The sequence below is a fragment of the Octodon degus genome, unplaced genomic scaffold (genome assembly GCF_000260255.1).
Source record: "Octodon degus isolate 3935 unplaced genomic scaffold, OctDeg1.0 scaffold00112, whole genome shotgun sequence".
Lineage (NCBI taxonomy): Eukaryota > Metazoa > Chordata > Mammalia > Rodentia > Octodontidae > Octodon > Octodon degus.
The window spans coordinates 7,141,337-7,157,743 of record NW_004524688.1 but is presented as its reverse complement, the minus strand read 5'-3'; the positions used below and the strand labels follow the sequence as shown (position 1 = coordinate 7,157,743).

The 16,407-nt window shown below is 51.5% G+C and overlaps 1 protein-coding gene across 4 annotated transcripts in view; it reads right to left on the bottom strand.

Moving 5' to 3' along the window:
- Positions 1-2,945, bottom strand: part of Slc38a10 (solute carrier family 38 member 10) — a 42,929-nt gene extending 39,984 nt beyond the window's left edge. For 3 of the 4 annotated variants that reach the window (XM_023699300.1, XM_023699301.1, XM_004639493.1), the window contains exon 1: positions 2,601-2,699. In XM_023699300.1, coding sequence (XP_023555068.1) covers positions 2,601-2,699 — 99 coding nt within the window. Of the gene's footprint in view, positions 1-2,600 lie in introns of all 4 variants that reach the window. The other variant, XM_023699299.1, reaches the window with a different exon arrangement.
- Positions 2,946-16,407: the final 13,462 nt, after the last annotated feature.

Here is a 16,407-nt window from a genome sequence, read left to right as displayed (position 1 = left end):
AGGGAGACTCCGCCAAAAAAAAAAAAACAAAACAAAGAAAAACAGGCAATATGAGCTGGGCATGGTGCCATACACCTGTAATGCCAGCATTCTGGGACGATGAGGTAGGGGGACTGCCATAAATTTGACACAAGCTTGGGTTACATAATCAGTTCAAGACCAACATGAACTAGATAGTCTCAAACAAAACAGCCTGGCATAGTGACACATGCCTGTAAATCCAGCATTCAGAAAGCTGAGGCAGGACTGCCAAGAGTTCTAGGCCAGTCTGAACTACAAAGGGAGACCCTGTCTAAAAAAAAAAATTTTTTAAAGAAAACAAGTAATACTACCTCTAGTACCAAAGCTGGGGCAGGAGTGACTGGCAAAGGGGCTGGAACTATGGTGTTCTTCAATGTGGAGCAAGTTGTATGTCTGTTCACTTCATGGAAATTCACCAGCAGCACACGTGCCAGGCATAGCAGCACAAGCCTGTAATCCCAGCACTGGGAGACTGAGGCAGAGGGATATCTTCAAGTTCAAGGCCAGTTTGGGCTCCACAGTGAGTTCAAGGCCATCCTAGGGTACATAGCAAGGACCTGTCTCAAACAAAGAGTACACCTAAAGTGTGTAGTTGTCTATATGTTAAACTTATCCTAAGATACTCAGATATTTACAACAGTGCCAGAATCACTGAAATAACGAACCAACAACAACAAAAGTTTTTAATGACATGGCTGCAGACATTAAACACACATCTCCAAATAGTTTGCTGGCCTCAGGCTATGCTCTGGCCCAAGAGCCCCCCACCCCACCCCCAGGAGACTTTTGAGTCCAGAGACAGCAGCAGCAGCTGGCAGGCCCTGAGGACACAACCGACCTTCTATACCTGCTGGCTGCTAAGTTTCAAGCTCCTCCAGGGCAGGTCTCTGCAAGCCCCCCTTTACCTGCTCTGGCAGGGGCCCATGGCACACCAGGTATTCCAAATATGAGAACAGCTGAATCACCTGGACCCTACACAGGGGTCAAAATTAGAGCTCCAACCACTTGGGAGACTGGCGTCAGGGATGGCGGCATCAGGCTGCAGATAAGGAACCAATCACCATTCCACATCCCAGGACACGGTTCTGCTAGTAAACAAGTTGCTGTGGACAGCACCACACACAGGTGTTCCAGACACCTAGAGATGGCTGCCACAGCACTGGGATTCACAACACAGATGCTTTCCTAAGGGCGCCAGTGACCTGTGGCTCCATCCTCCTACCTACAATGTAACCATGTCACTGAACCCACACTATCATCTTCCATGCATTTTTACCCAGACTAGAGGCAGGCCCTGTGGGTATCAAAAATTCCCACATCAAAAATATTTTATGTTTTTATTCAAAAGATCCAAAATATTGGGCCGGCCAAATAGCTCAGCCAATTAAAGCGCCTGCAAGCAGGCACAGGGGTCAGGTGTTTGATCCCTGGGCCTACCGTGCTGGCCTGCCCCAGGGGTGCACTGAGATGGCAACTGAGAATGGGCGGTGTGATGCACACCTGTAATCCCAGCTCTTAGGAGGCTGAAAACAGGAGAATCACTACGAATCCGATCTAGTAGTGAGACCCTGAACACGCTATAGACCCTTCCCTAAAATATAGAAAAAAATAAAAAAGATCCAAAATATGAAAAATATAGTGTTAACCTAGTTAAACTACTAATAATATAATTTTCAATTTCAAAATGTCCATCTAGCCAGACATGGTGATGCATGCCTGTGATCCCAAGACTCTGGGAGCTTGAGGCAGGAAAATCAACCAGGGCAATTTAGCAAGACCACCTCAAAATAGAGGAGGCAGGCGTGAGGGTGACAGGGCTGGGGATACAGTTCAGTCCAAAAGCCCTGGGTTCAATCCCCAAGACCTAAAAGGAAAAAAAAAAAAAGGTCCATCTTATTTCATTTTCTACCTCTGGCGTCAAAAGATACTAGTGGCAGGTCTTTGCCCTGACATTCAACTGCCAAGACCTCTCTGATGCACAGCTCCACCCTGCCACGCAGCAAGGGCCAGCAGCACACAGAACAAACACTATTCCCCTCAGGAGGGAGCCCCATGTTCATCAGTTAAGAGTCTTAAAGGAAGAAGTTACCCCATTTGACCATTCCAACAGCCTCTGAACCAGCGGCTCATCTGAGCATTAAACGGAAGTCGCACACACACAACTGTTTTCTTTCACGTGGCATTCAATGGTGAGATGAAACCAAACTTTTTTTGTAAAGTAAGATCTTTCCAGTTGGGGTGAAATGTGTGCAAAACAGACCAAATACGCAAATAATGTTTGTGGAATACAGTTCTCAAGTGACCGAGCTGGTGAATTTTTTAATCACCTTGTAACCAAAGCCCCGCTGCTTCTGTGAAGTTAGGGCTGAGTTTTAAAATAGCAGGATGAAATAAACCCCACTGAATCCTTTGGTTTCCCCCGGTGCTCACTCGGCCCTCTGGTACGGTTTAGTGTGCGGGTTTCGCCGGCACTGAGTTCCCGCCGTGCCCAGCGGCGCGCAGATGCCCGAGTGCCCGGCGCGCGGAAGTCGTCCGTCCCAGCTCCCGACCGCAGGGCCCCGGAGGCAGCCTGGACGCACCTGTTTGAAGCAGAAGGGCATGGTGAGCACGCTGACCCCCACTATACTGTTCACGACGTTCGTGATCAGCCCCCAGTTGGAGGCGGCGGCCGCGTTCATCCTGAGGGACAGCGCGGGCGGCGGGCCGGGTAGCAGGCGATGTGACAAGTCAGCCTCCAGACCCTGCCAGGCCGTGTGGCCGCCTCATGGCTATCCTCCCTCGCTTGTTCTGGAGACCACCTCCAAACTGCCGAGGCCAGTCCCGCAAAGGCCTGAGGTGACACTAGGGACCACAGCAGCTGCGTTTCGCCACTGCAGACTCACACATTTCCGCCTTCTGCGAGGGATCCCCCACTCGGAAGTGACGACCTCAGGGGCGGGGCGGGGCGCGGCGTGAAGCGTGCATAGGAAGAGCGGCCAGAAAAGGCCAACAAGGGAGGGGCCTCCCTTGCTGGGGCGAGGCGAGACGAGACAAGAGCCAATGAGAGGCAAAGTGAGGCCATATGGGCGGGGCTTATTGCTACGTGGGCCAATGAGAAGAAGATCTGTGAGAGCCTGGGGCGCATTCGGGCTCTGGGCGGAGTCTGGAGCAGGGGGAGGCGGGGCTCCAGTGGCGGCGCACCTGTAGGGCCGCAGAGCCCGGCTGCTAGGCTGCCCGGGCGCACCTGTAGGGCGGCCCACGGTTTTCTTTCGTGGGCCTCAATCTGCAAGGACAGAGGAGAAAGAGGGAGTCGCGGATTTGGAGAGTTCCTGGGTGGCATTTAGCCCCTAGGACGGTTTACGGACGTGCTCCTGGTTAAGAGGCTGTGTGCTGGTTCTGGGCTAAAAGCAATCTGTGCAGAGAAATTAGCACCTCGGCTTTGCAGAGAACACGTGAGGCACCGAGGGCTTCGGCTCTCAGCTAAGGACACACAGCTCTCAAGAGAGGGTGTGGTTCGCCAAACCAGAGCAGAGGGAGGAAAGTCTGAACGCCCTGAAATGAAGGGGCAAAGAAAAAGTGAGAGGGCAAGGGGAGACAGATCTGGCCAGAGAAATCTGGGAAGGAGTCAAGAAAGGGTGGCTTCTAGGTTGATGCTTGAAGGGCAGATGAAAGCATAGAAGCTGGGGGAGGGCGCAGGGTGGAGTCCTCGGGAGGAAGCAAGTAAGTGTGCTGTAGGCTGGAACTGTGCCTGGGAAGAATTACAAGTGGCTGGGAGAGGCCATCGGGAAAACAAGGCCACGTTTGCAGGCACAGCAGCTGTTCATGTCTTAGGAGGCGCGTTCGTCAGGCAACAGGCAGTCCCTTGGTGAGACTCTGATCCGCCCTCAAACAGGAGAGAAAAAAAATATATATATATGCCCGGGTGAAAAATGATTTAAGGGCTGGGCATGATGACTCATGTCTGTAATCACAGCTACTCAGGAGCCTAAGGCAGGATGATCAGAAGTTCAAAGCCAGCTTGGACAATTTAGGGAGACTTTGTCTCAACATAAATGGGACTGGAGATGTAGCTCAGTGGCAGTGCATCCCTGGGGTCAATACCCTGTGTGTGTGGCGGGGGGAGGTAATTGAATACAAAGCCAAAGTAATAAATGTCTACTTTGTATTTTTATGTGAGTAACTTTTAGTGAAATAACACACAACATAGGATGTGAAATTTAAATATATATATTTAATGAATAGCAATAAATACCCACAGAACCAACTAAGGTACTCCCTTTCTGTTCCCTCCCAAATCTACCTTCCTCCCCTCTTCACTGCCAACCTGGGATCATTTCTGTCCAGATTTTGTCATTACTTTTCTTTGACTGTGTACCACATCAGATATAGCTCTAAACAAGTATAGAATGACTACTATTTGTCTCTTAATATTTATGTAGGCCATTTTCTAATATAATAGGGATGCACATGTGGGTGCCTAGAATAAAGAATACATTCAATCCTTAGAAGGCAAGATCTGTCCCTTCTTATATTATGGAGTTTGGAACACAGACGTGGTGGTGTAAAGCCATCTTGGGCCATGGGCAAGGATGGAGTAACAAGCCAGAGAGAGCCAGATCCCTGGGCAACATCTCACAGCAGAGCCACTGCACTGGTCCCTAACTACCTTCTTCCAGGTACTCAATGGCAAAGAGGCAGACTGTTTGGTTTAGGATACTATTTTGGATTCTGTTTCCTGAAACTGCTGCAATCTAATTCAGTAGCATATTGGGCTAGAGTGCTTCTGCACTTTTTTTTAATACAGGAATTATATTTCAGATATTCTCCTGAAAATCTCTCATTCAGCATCATTTACAAGATTCACCCTTACTTGTATATTGCACATGTGTGCTGTGAGTCATTTGTTCTCACTACAAATGGAATCTATTGTTAAAGTAGCCCAGACTGTGTCTCTGTTCACCTACCAAGAGCACCGGAGTTGTTGGCAATTATTTGACATTATGAACAGCGATGCAGTGAGCATTACTGAACTTGTCTCCTTAATGTCTGTATATTAGAGTTTCTCTAGCGTGAATAACTAGATGTGGAATTGCAGATCCAAGCACATGCATACCTACGACTCTAGCCACAGTGTTCTTCAAAGTGGCTATAAAAATTCTGGTTTACATCACAGGTTGGCAAGCTTTTTCTAAGGGTCAGATGGTACATATTTTCAGCTTGTCAGGCCACGCAGTCTCTGTCACAACTACTCAGTCCTGCCAATGTGGAGGCAGCCTTGGGCAAGTGGGCATGCCAGCATTCCAGTAAAACTTTTATTTACAAAGCAGGAGCTGTCCCAATTAGCCCTGAAGGCTGCATATTGTGGGCCCCTGCTGTGTGTTGTCTTCCCTCATCCCCAGCAGTTTGATAGTATCAATTTAGCCAATGTACTGAATAGAAAGGAATCCCATGATAGCTTTAATTTCTTTTTCCTTAGTCTTTGTTGTTGTTGTTGTTGTTGTTGTTGTTGTTGTTGTTTGAGATAGTGTCTCCCTCTGTAGTTGAGGCTAGCCTTGAATTTACTATGTAGGCTGGTGTTTAACTCATGGTGAACCTCCTGCCTCAGCTTCCCAAGTACTGGGATTGTATACATGTGCCAGCACACCTGGCTTATTCATATTTTTATTGTTCCTTTATGTCTCTTCTGTCATTCTGTGAAATGCGTGCTAATTTTTTGCCCAACTTTTTTTACTTAGCTGTTCTTATAAATTTTGAGGAGATTGGGGTTTTAGGGGGAGTTGGATGAGGATTCAAACCCAGAGCCTTGTACATGCTAGGCAAGTCCTCTACTACCAATACACATCCTCACACTTGATTTTGAGACAGGTTCTTTCTAAAGTTCCCTAGCATGGCTTTAAACTTGCAGTCCTCCTGCCTCCACCTCCTTAGTAGCTGGGATCACAAGTGTGTACCTCTCAGTGGGGCTGGCATCTTCAGCTCTTGCTTGATAACTGACCCTGCAGCACTCACCTTATGTTTGTAGGATGCCTTATTGATGCCTTTATAACAAAACTACAAGAAATTTAGCTCCTTAATACAAAGTTATTATCTTAGTTTTATAGGCTAGAAGTCCCCTTCAGATCACATTGGACTAAAATCAACGTGTGGTGGGCCACTCCCCCTCCCAGAAGCTCCAGAACAATTGGTTTCCTGCTCAATTGGTTGTTGGTAAATTTGCTTCCCTATTTTCTTGCTGGCTGTAAACTGAAGACCATTCCCGGGCTGGTCACCCCCTTCCTCCATTTTTTTAAAAAATTTATTTATTTATTTGTGAGTGTGTGTATGTGTGTGGCCAGCTCAGCCCACCAGGGGGCGGGGCTGGCTGGCATGTGGTGCTGGGGGATTGAACCACCGACCCTTTGCTTTTGCTATGCTTGTTCTAAGTAGGTGCTTTAGACCACTGAGCCATCTCACCAGCCCCCTTCCTCCATTTTTAAAACCAACAAAATTTCTTTCAGGCCACATCTCCAAGCCAGCTGGGGAAAGTTTCCCTATTTTAAAGATTCATGAGATTAGACTGGGACCAACCATGAGATAATCCAGGATAATCTCTACCTCTCAAGATCTGTAACCTTAATCACACCAGCAAAGTCTTTATGCCACATAAGGTCACATCCTCAGGGGCTCCAGGTTCCACTGACCGCCTCCTGATGAGACGCAGGTTGTGTGTCCTTGTCATAGCAGTGGTGGGGAGTCTCACTGAAGTCATCAGTGATGATACTGCTCCAATCACTTGAGCACTCTCTCTAGGCCTTCTTTCCCCCTTGGAGTTAGTGAGTTAGAATCTTTGAAACTAGATATCCTGGTCCTTGTCGAACTTTCAGTTATTTAATTTACCTAAAGTGTCTATTTAAGTTCTCTACATTTCATCTATCCACACTTATCCTGGCTCTTATTTGATGCATTGGGTTATAATCCATGGCAGGCACTTTTCTTTCCAGTGCTGAGGATGGAATCCAGGGCCTCCACAGCTAACACTATCTTGCTGCTCAAATTACCCCACAGTTGGATCTTGGAGCCCCTTTGGCCAGCTCCTGTGTCCCTCTCATTCTCTAAATTTGTCCTTGCCTTCTGGCTCCGCAGGGTGTTCTTGGCTAATCTTGTACTTTTGCTGTCTCCAGGGACCCACGTTTCCTTTCGGTGGAGACCACAGGAAGAACCATAGTGGGGTGCTAAGCGCGTGGAGCCTCTGGGATCCCACTGCATGCCACATGTTCATGTCTGGATCTCTTCCTGTGCCCCCCTGCCAGTACTGAATGATGAGAGTTCTCCTTACTATCTCCAACCCACCTCTGGAGGGCCAGACTTCAGGCTCACCCTGGTGGCCTGTTCTCCCATGTTTGTGACCCCAACACTGCTATCTTCCCACCTCTCACCTCAGCTCCTAATCCCACTCAGGGAGGCCCCAAGGACACCTGAACCCCTCCCCTCACTTGGCTGCTCCCCAGCCCTGCCCTGCCTGCATGTTTTAGGCTACCTGTAAGGGCGGGCAGGGAAAGGAAGCCCTGGGGCCACAGTCCTACATCTTTGTTCCCCTCACCTCAGTGCAATCCTCAGCTCTCAGAGCTGTTTGCAGTTTCCTGAACACCAAGGCTGTGTGACCTCAGGCTTGTTCATGTACCTCTCTGAGTCCGCAGGTAGCACTCACCACTAAAAGGCTTCAAAAACCAGCAGCTTTCCACCAAGTCAACGGGTAAAACAGCTGTCAACGGGTAAAACAGCTCTTGTGGACTAGGAAGGACAGGAGACAGAGAGTATGGCTCTGGGTGCTGGCCTATGGGCAGGTCCCTGGGAACCTTGACCTACCTGTAAATCTGCAGTGAGGCTACTGCTTCTCCCATGCTGTGCATGAAGTCTGCACCCACTTCTCTTACAGGAGAACCAGGTCCCTCGTGACCCTGGGGCAGTGTGAATTTCTCCATCTCCCCTTTTCTTCCTCTGCTCTTCAACCAATCACCAAAGAAATGCAGGGGTTCAGCCTACAGTTAATCAAAACAGAGCCAACCTGCTTGGGGAACAAAGGTTTGGGGCAAGTGGCCTGGATTCCAGGAGAGCCTACAGCAGACAGCTGAGGTGGTTGGTGCATAGGACCTGGCCTGAGCCACGTCCCCTGGATAGCCAGAACCTGCTCCACCCCTGCATTTGAGGTCAGTGAGGGCTCCCTCTGCCCCAGCTTCTCTGTTGGACAGCCCTCCCCTCTGCCATTGGTCTCAGGCTTCCAATCCGGGGATTTGGGCCCACAGGGAAGCAGATAGCCTGTGGGTGGAGCCACTTGCACTCAGGGAGCCTCACCCATGGGGTGGGGTGGGGTTTCTGTCCCCAGCAAGCAGAGGTTAAGAATTCCTTCAGCTCAAGCACTGAATTGTAAAGAAACGGAGTATCCACCTCTTCTCTAGGGCTTCTACCCCATCAGCCCTCGGTGTCCCAGCAGAGTCTTAAAGCACCCCCACCCAGGGTGGCATTGAGGGGAGTAGAAGCCCAGGCCTGAGGGCTACTATCCCCACCCACCCTGCCTTCCCATTTCTACAAAGCCCCAAAGCCACAGAGCTGAGCACAGGTCTGGCAGGCAGGAATGGATCTAATTTAACATCCACAGCCCATCTTAAAGCCACAGATGGGAGTGGAGCCTGGCAGCAGCCACATAATACATACCACGGGAGAATCCACCCAGGCCTCCCACACAGAGAGTGTGGGGGCCATCCAGGCCCATGGCCAAGGACACATCCGAGGCAGCTCAGGAACCAAGAACAGACTTCTCTAAGATCCTGGGTCAAGGTGTGAGACGTGAGATTCAGTCAGCTCCTTTCTATTGGCCCTGAGTATTTCTCCTAGTCACCTAGCTCTGTTTGTTTGATCGGTCCCTTTGCAGACGTGGGAGACCCTGGCTGGTCTCCCTCCTCCTCTGTCAGGGCCTCCCCCAAGCCAAGGAGGAGGTACCTAGAGAGCTGCCTGGCATAGGGGGCAGAGCTGGAGCTGCTGGGGATAGGACCCAGAGCCCAGCCAGAGTTTGACTCAGAGCTCAGGCATGTTTGCATCCCCCTGGCAACTGGAGGGCTGTCTCCCTACCTGCCAGCATGCCCTGAACAGGCCAGGTATCTGAAACTGCCATGGTGACAAGAGAGGGTGCACGAGTGCCATTCTGAGGGGGCCAGGAGGAACCACAAGGGGGCAGCAGGGCCTGGGGTGGAAGGTAGTTGGTGTGTCGCACTGGGCCCTTTACCTCCAGAAGCCTCTCAATGGGACCCCAGTTGGAAAATCACTGACTATGGCCCTACCTCTACACAGACTACCATGCAGCCCCCCCAGTATCCTACCCAGGCTCAGCAGAGCAGGCCAGAATCTGGGAGTGCAGCTTTTACCAGCTCACTCCACCCCCTTGAGGACAGCTCCAGCCCAGCCCTGTGGGAGACCAGCTGAGCCAAGGGAGGAGTTGAGGGTCCCCTGTCTCTCCTCTGGGTGGCACTGGGACTGAAGGATCAAGCCCAGGAGGCCGTGTCCAGCCCCAGCGCACTCTCTACCTCTCCTGGAAGACAGGAAGTTTGAAAGAGGTGCCAGAGAAGGACATTCATACCTCTTCCCAGCCACAGGCTTGGCCCACCCCCTTGCCCCATCCCTACTATCCCCAGGAATCTTACTGGGGAGACACAGGACTTCCAGTGGCATGTGAAGGACCAAGATGTATTTATTCTCCTCTGGGAATCCCATGGCCATTAGCAGAGCCCTGGTCCTCCTAGGCCTGCAGTCCCTGGGGCCGAGAACTGCTCTACCTCCCAACTTCGCCGCCAAGTTTACATCCTCTCCCTGAATCCAGCAGTTGAGTTGTGTTCTAGTCCCAAATACCTCAGAATGTGACCTTAGGCCTGGGGATATAGCTCAGTGGCATAAATGCCTACCTGGCAAGCACAAGGTCCTGAGTTCAAGCCCCAGTACCGCAAAAAAAGAAAGAAAGAAAAAAGAATATGACTTTCTTTGGAAATAGTGTCTTCACAGACACAATCAGTTAAGAGGAGGTCCTTCTGGAAGGGTGGGCCCTACCCATAAGACTAGCGTCCTTATGAAAACAGCCCTGGCACAGGCGCACAGGTAGGAGAAGCCATGTGCAGATGCAGAAAGACGGAGCTGATGAGGCTTCTGTGAGTTGCTAAATGCCTACAATCAAGCAACCTCCTGGAGCTGACTGTGCCTGGGATAGTCTCCCCACAGCCTGGAGGAGTGCTGTGTTAGAGCCCAGGCTATAGATCTCTGCTCCCTGGCCTCAGGACATACCCTGAGCTCAGCTTCCAGGCCACAGCTACTGCCCCACAAGCACAAGGGCCCCAAGCAGACCCTGCACTGCCACAACACCGTGCTTAGGGACACAGCCTGCCCTGCCTTGCTGCCCTCCACTTCACAAGCAGGTCCGTCACTTGTTTCTCCGCCTGCTTCTCCCCTTGGCTCTGTGCTCCCTGCCTCCAAGCAGCCCCTCCAACCTAAGCCAGCACATACCTGCATGGGGCCAAGTTTCTAGCACCCACATAATTTGCCACCCTCACCCACAGGGTCACAGAAATGGGCTCTGTGAATGTGTACGCAGGGGAAACAGCCAGTTCCCACAGGCACTGCCACAGGTGGAGGAAGAGAGAAAGTGGCCAGGCCCTCTATGTGCACCCATTACCTCCGGCCTGGGTGTCTTTCGGCCTGTCCAGGCAGCCACCATTCCAGTTCAGGAACGAGCCTCAGACTAGGTGCCATCCCTGGGGAGATCTGCGAGCCGGTACCTCACCTCTCCCAGCCTCAGCATCCCCAAGGGTAGAAGGGGTCCCTGGGGCCTCCCCAGCCCTGCGAATGTGGCCGCTGCTCAGCTAGTGCGTCTTCTCCCGGTCTTCCTGCCTGCAGCCCATCCCACTCAGTTCTTTCACAGGAGCAGGCACAGAGCATCAGCCATCACTCTCACATGCTCTGCATCACCAGGCTCCTTCTAGCCCAGCTTCAGCTTCGTGGCTGCTGCTTGAGGACCAGCTGTGCTGCCTTGGGACTCCCTGTGCTCCGCCAGGACACAGACTGAGCACTGAGAGTGCAGTTTTCCCAGGGACTCAAGGAGCTGAACAAGGTCCATGTGAGGCCAGAAGGAGCTATGGGAAAAGCCAGGCCCCCCCTGGAGCCCATACCTTGGGCCAGGGGCCATGAGCAAACAAACCTAAATCTGTCAGGGAGCTCTGAATGCTGCAAAGGTGCCGAGTGGGTGGAGAAAAGCATTTGGGGCTCCTTCATATAGTGGGTCAAATTGTGACCCTAAAATATATATCCAGGGCTAGGGAGATAGCTCAGCAATCTAAGTACCTGCCTGGTAAGTGCAAGGTTCTGGGTTCAATCCCTGGTACCACATGCCATGCCAGCCATGGACCCCAAGCTAGCCACTGAAACGGGGTGGTGGTGAAATTGGGGGTGGTGGTGCATGCCTGTAATCCCAGTTGGAGAGGCTGAGACAAGAGGGTCACTATGAGTCCAAGCTGCGTGGTGAGACCCTGTATCAAATAAATTTAAAAAGATAGATGTAGATAGGTATAGATAGATATAGATATAGATATAGATATAGATATAGATATTCAACTGGAACTTAAGCATAAGACCTCATCTTCATGGATAGGATATGGTGAGGCTCTCAAGATGAGATCGTCCTGGATACTTAGGTGACATAAACAACACAGAGGAGAGACTCGTGGGATGATAGGGCCAGAGGATGGTAGGATGTGCACAAGCCAAGGAACACTGGAGCCCATAGGAGCTGGGAAGAGCAGGAGTCCCTTCCCTAGAGACTTTGCGGGAAGCAAACCTGCCAGTAGCCCAGTGCTGGACTCCCGGCCCCTGGAACCAGAGAATAGACTGGTGCTGAGTTTAAGGCACCCCTGGAAATCCCAGACATCAGTACCATGTTCAGTGGTCTTTGGGTTCTCTGAGACTCTGGGAACAGGGAAACTCAAGATGTGGTTCCCAGGAGGACCAGAGGAGACAGAGAATCCATCAGTGTTTAGCAGGTGGAGGAGGGAAAGGGTAGCCGAACAGAGGGGCAGGCATAGTTCTGTGACTAAGACCTGAACAGGTAAATAGAAGGGTTGGGTGGACTTCTGGAAAAGCTTCCCAGCAGTGCCTCTCTCTCCCACATGCCCTCCTTTACCCTGCCAGATGCCATAACTGGCGCTCCTGCAGCCTCTGTGGAACCATCCTGGACATGTCTGTTTCTGTCTCGCCCACTACCCAATCTGTCAGTAAATCCTGGTGAGTCCACATTCAGTTATCCACAGTTTTGACCATCTCCTACCACTTCCTGTGTCTCAATCTCAATCTGGGCTGTAGTTTTTTTTGTTTTGTTGTTTTGTTTTGTTTTGTTTTGTTTTAAACTTTATTTATTTATTGGATAGAATAATCACTACAAGGGCTGGCCAGATAGCTCAGTGGATTAAAGAGCCTGCTTAGGCAGACGCAGGGACCAGGGTTTAATCCCTGGCATATTGTGCCAGCCCCACCCCAGGGTGCGCTGCGGAGACAGCCATTGAGACTAGGTGTGGTGGCGCGCCTGTAATCCTAGCACTTGAGAGGCTAAAAACAGGAGAATCACTGCAAGTCCAATCTGTGTAGTGAGACCCTGTAGACCCTGTACTAAATACATTTTTTAAAAAATAATCACTATGCAATTCAAACTCATAGTGATCCTCCTGTCTCAGCCTCTCCAGTGCTGAAATTACAGGCATGTACTACCACGCCCAGCACAATGTGCCTAGAGTTCTGGGGCCAGCATTACATGCAGTATCAGGGATCGAACTCAGATCCTTGCTCTTGCCAGAAAGGAGGTTAGGCCGTTGAGCTATCTCCCCAGCTCCAACTATAGTTTGGATCCCAAGTAGCCTGCAGAGACCCACAAGTTGAAGGTTTAGTTGCCAGGATCTTGGTTGCCATCCTCTTGGCCACTGAGACCTATGGGAGGCAGAGCCTAGGGGAAAGAAGCTAGGTCACTGGGGAGGGGCCCTCAAAGGGAATACTGGGGGAAGAAAAGGGATATTGGGACCCTGGTCAATTGGGACCCTGACCCTCCTGCTTCTCTCCTTCTCTATACTTCCCAGTTGACCTGAAGTGAGCAAGCCTCCTCTTTCACCTGCTCCTTCCCATGATGCACTATGCCACCGCAAGCCAAAGGAACAGGGCCAGGGACTATCAGCTTAAACCTCCAAAACTGTGAGCCACTATAAACCTTTCCTCTTCTTGGGGCCAGGGAGATGGCTCAGTGGAATAAGTTCTTCCCTGGCAAGTGCAAGGGCCTGAGTTCAATCCCCGGTTCCGCAAAAATAAATAAATAAATAAATAAATAAATAAATAAATAAAAACCTTTCCTCCATTTAAACTGTCTCACTTAGCTGGGTGTGGTGATGCATACCTGGAACCCCAGTACTTGCAAGGCTGAGGAGGAGATCACAAATTGGAGCAGCTTAGAACTTTTCTCAAAAAATAAAAAGGGGTGGGGATGTAGCTCAGTATGAAGGCCCTAGGTTCAATCCCCAGTACTGCTAAATAAATAGCCTGTTCAATTTAAGTTGTCCTCTGTTTAAATTTGCACAGTCACAGAAAACTGAGTAATACTATCCCTCCCCTCCCTCCTGGATGAGACTCAGCGGAACCACTGCTTTGGGTTTCTGGCAGAGGAAGCTCGGACAATCTGTAACCACGAGCCTCTCCATTCTACAAATGGGGAAACTGAGGCTTGGGGAGGTGAAGCTATGTGCTCAAGGCCATAGGACTCCTAAGTGTGCATGAAAGAGGGACAAAGGTCATATGTCACTATATACCACAAGGCCACTTGCCTCTAACTGCTGCTCAGAGCTGAGGATGGGTCATCCTACAAGCACTTTACAGGAAAAGGAACATGCTGAATGCACTACTTAGCTACACCTGATCCTCCTCCAGACTGATCTGGGTCCCAAAGTGTGGTGTGGACCCCCAAGAGAGGCAGCAGCTGGGGGCCACTCTGGGATCCTTCTCCCCTGGTCTTGGAGTGTGAGGCTTTGCCAGATTCCAGTGAGTGAAGGCCCGAGAGCTGGGGTGGTAAGGCACCCTCCTCCCCTGCATCTGCACTGAGGAGCTGCATAGACAGTGTGACTTTTGCAGATGTCCTCGGCTCAGACAAAAGCTGCAGATTGTAATCTTGCCACCAGGAGGAAATGTCCCACACACCTTTATTGTTAGGTTGTAATTAGTGAGGACAGCAGAGAACTGACACGATGGAAAACCTGCTTGCATCTACTTTTTTCTCCCCTCTTTTCTCAAAATTCCAGATGGGAGGGCTGGACACTCAGCTTCAGAGTGCCCCCTTCACATGCTTAGAGAAACACACACAATACTGGGCAAGCTCCTGTGGACAAAGTCTGCCAGATCCCCCAGGGACATCCTCACAGGTCACCCTTCCTGTTTGGGCGGGAGGCAGGTCCAGTGGGGCACAACAACAGCAGCAACCACTTCTGAGCACATCCTCCATCTCATGCCCTTCTCTTGACTCCCTGGACCAGAGCCCTCTGACCGGGCCCTGACCACGAGGCTGCTCAGAGTCCCCCACAATATGGCTTCAGTCCTCCCTAGGCCAGGGCTCTGAGACCCAGGCAGTCCAGGGTAGTCTCCACCTGGCCTGGACCTACAAGTCTGGGGCAGAGCTGTGCCAAGAGCCCAGCACACACTCAGCCTACTGTGCTCCCTGCACAGACATCTTCTGCCCTGGAAAGTGGGAGTACATGGCCCACAGCGCCCCAGGGCCTGGAGCCTACACCTCCTATGCCTGGGGCTGCAGCACGGGTCTGAGTAGAAGGCAAGGTGTTGTGGTGCAGGTCAGACACTCACAGGCATTGGTCCTAGGGAACTGCAGTTCACGCTCCAGAAGGGAGAAGACAGCAATCTTCTCACACCCTGGCCTTGCTCAGGAAGTGGAGAGCTCCCCACCTCTCTCCTGACTATCACCCCAGAAGCTGAAACTGACCAGACTGCAGCTGGTTCTTGGGGCTCCATTACTGCCAGCAGCAGCTTAAGGAGCAGAAGTATCATCTGTCTCCCCAAAAAGGGGCTCCCTAGATGGGGTTCACCTGGAGACCCCAAGGCCCATGACTCCAGGAAAGAAGGACTCCCCTTACATGGGGAAGCTTGGCTTCCCATGTAGAAGCCTCCGGCTGTCAGGTCTCTCGGAGCTCCCCAAGAGCACCAGGCCAAGGCAGCTGGAAGTCACTCACTGTCTTTCCTCTGTTAGGCTGGGGCACAGGGCTACAGAGGAAAGGGTGTGAGATCAGCAAGGCACAGCTGGGAGTCCGGGGGCACAGTTGGGCTGCTTCCAGGTCCCATCCGGCAGCTGCATCCCCCTGGGCTCCCTTCTCTCCACCACCCGCAGCCGGCAGGACAGTGGCCCTGGGGAGACAGGCAGGAATGCAGCATGCCCGGGCACAGGGCTGGAGCGCCTCCCCAGCTGTGCAGAGGCCCAGGCAGATGGAGCCTGGTAATTAGAGCCCCTGACAGCTGAGAAGTGATGGAGGCAGGAGCACAGGAGGGCTCCAAGATAGAGTCTGCCTGGGGACAGGGCTGAGGGGGCCCAGGGGAGGCGGCCTTATTGGAGGCAGGGCCTGTGCAGGGAGAGAAAGAGATCAAGTCTGGAAGCCAACCTGGGCCAGGCTCTGTGTCACACTCAGACTCCTATATGATCCTCATGCCCTGACACATGCTTGGGACACCAACATGCTATAGAATCTGCCACCCCAACAAAAACAGGGCTGTGAGGACAGCTAAGGCTTTGGGGACCGGAGAGAGGCTGTGAAAAAAGGCTGCAGACACTAGCATGGACAGCTTCTGCCCTAATCCTCAAGGATGCTCTGGGATGGCCTGGCCCAAGCACCAGCCTGCTCTCTACTCAGAGCCATGAGGCCTGCCCACCCTGGACACTGCCAGCTGGGTTAGGAGGTACAGCCAGGAAGAAGGAGCTACTTCCTGCCTCCTGGGCAGGCAGAGACTTACAAAGTGCACAGGGCTGCCGCCACTCCCTCCATGTCATGCCCCTGAGCCCAGCTCCAGCACCACGGGGGCTTCCTTCCTTTCCCACGACCCACATGGACAAGGTCCTGTGCTCAGCAGTGGAGGCCTGAAGAGGCAAGACTCTCCCATTTCCACTCTCCCTCCCAGTTCCCGGGAAAGGACAGAGTCTCGGGAAGATGACTCCAACCCAGTCCCAGTACAAGTCTTGAAATGTCTCTTTGCCAAGCCACAGCTCACCCAGATTTGTCATCTCACAGGGGGATGAACTGACCAGTGGTCAATCCCCAGCACTGCAAAAATTAAAAGGAAATGAAATGAAATAGAAAGAAAAATTGA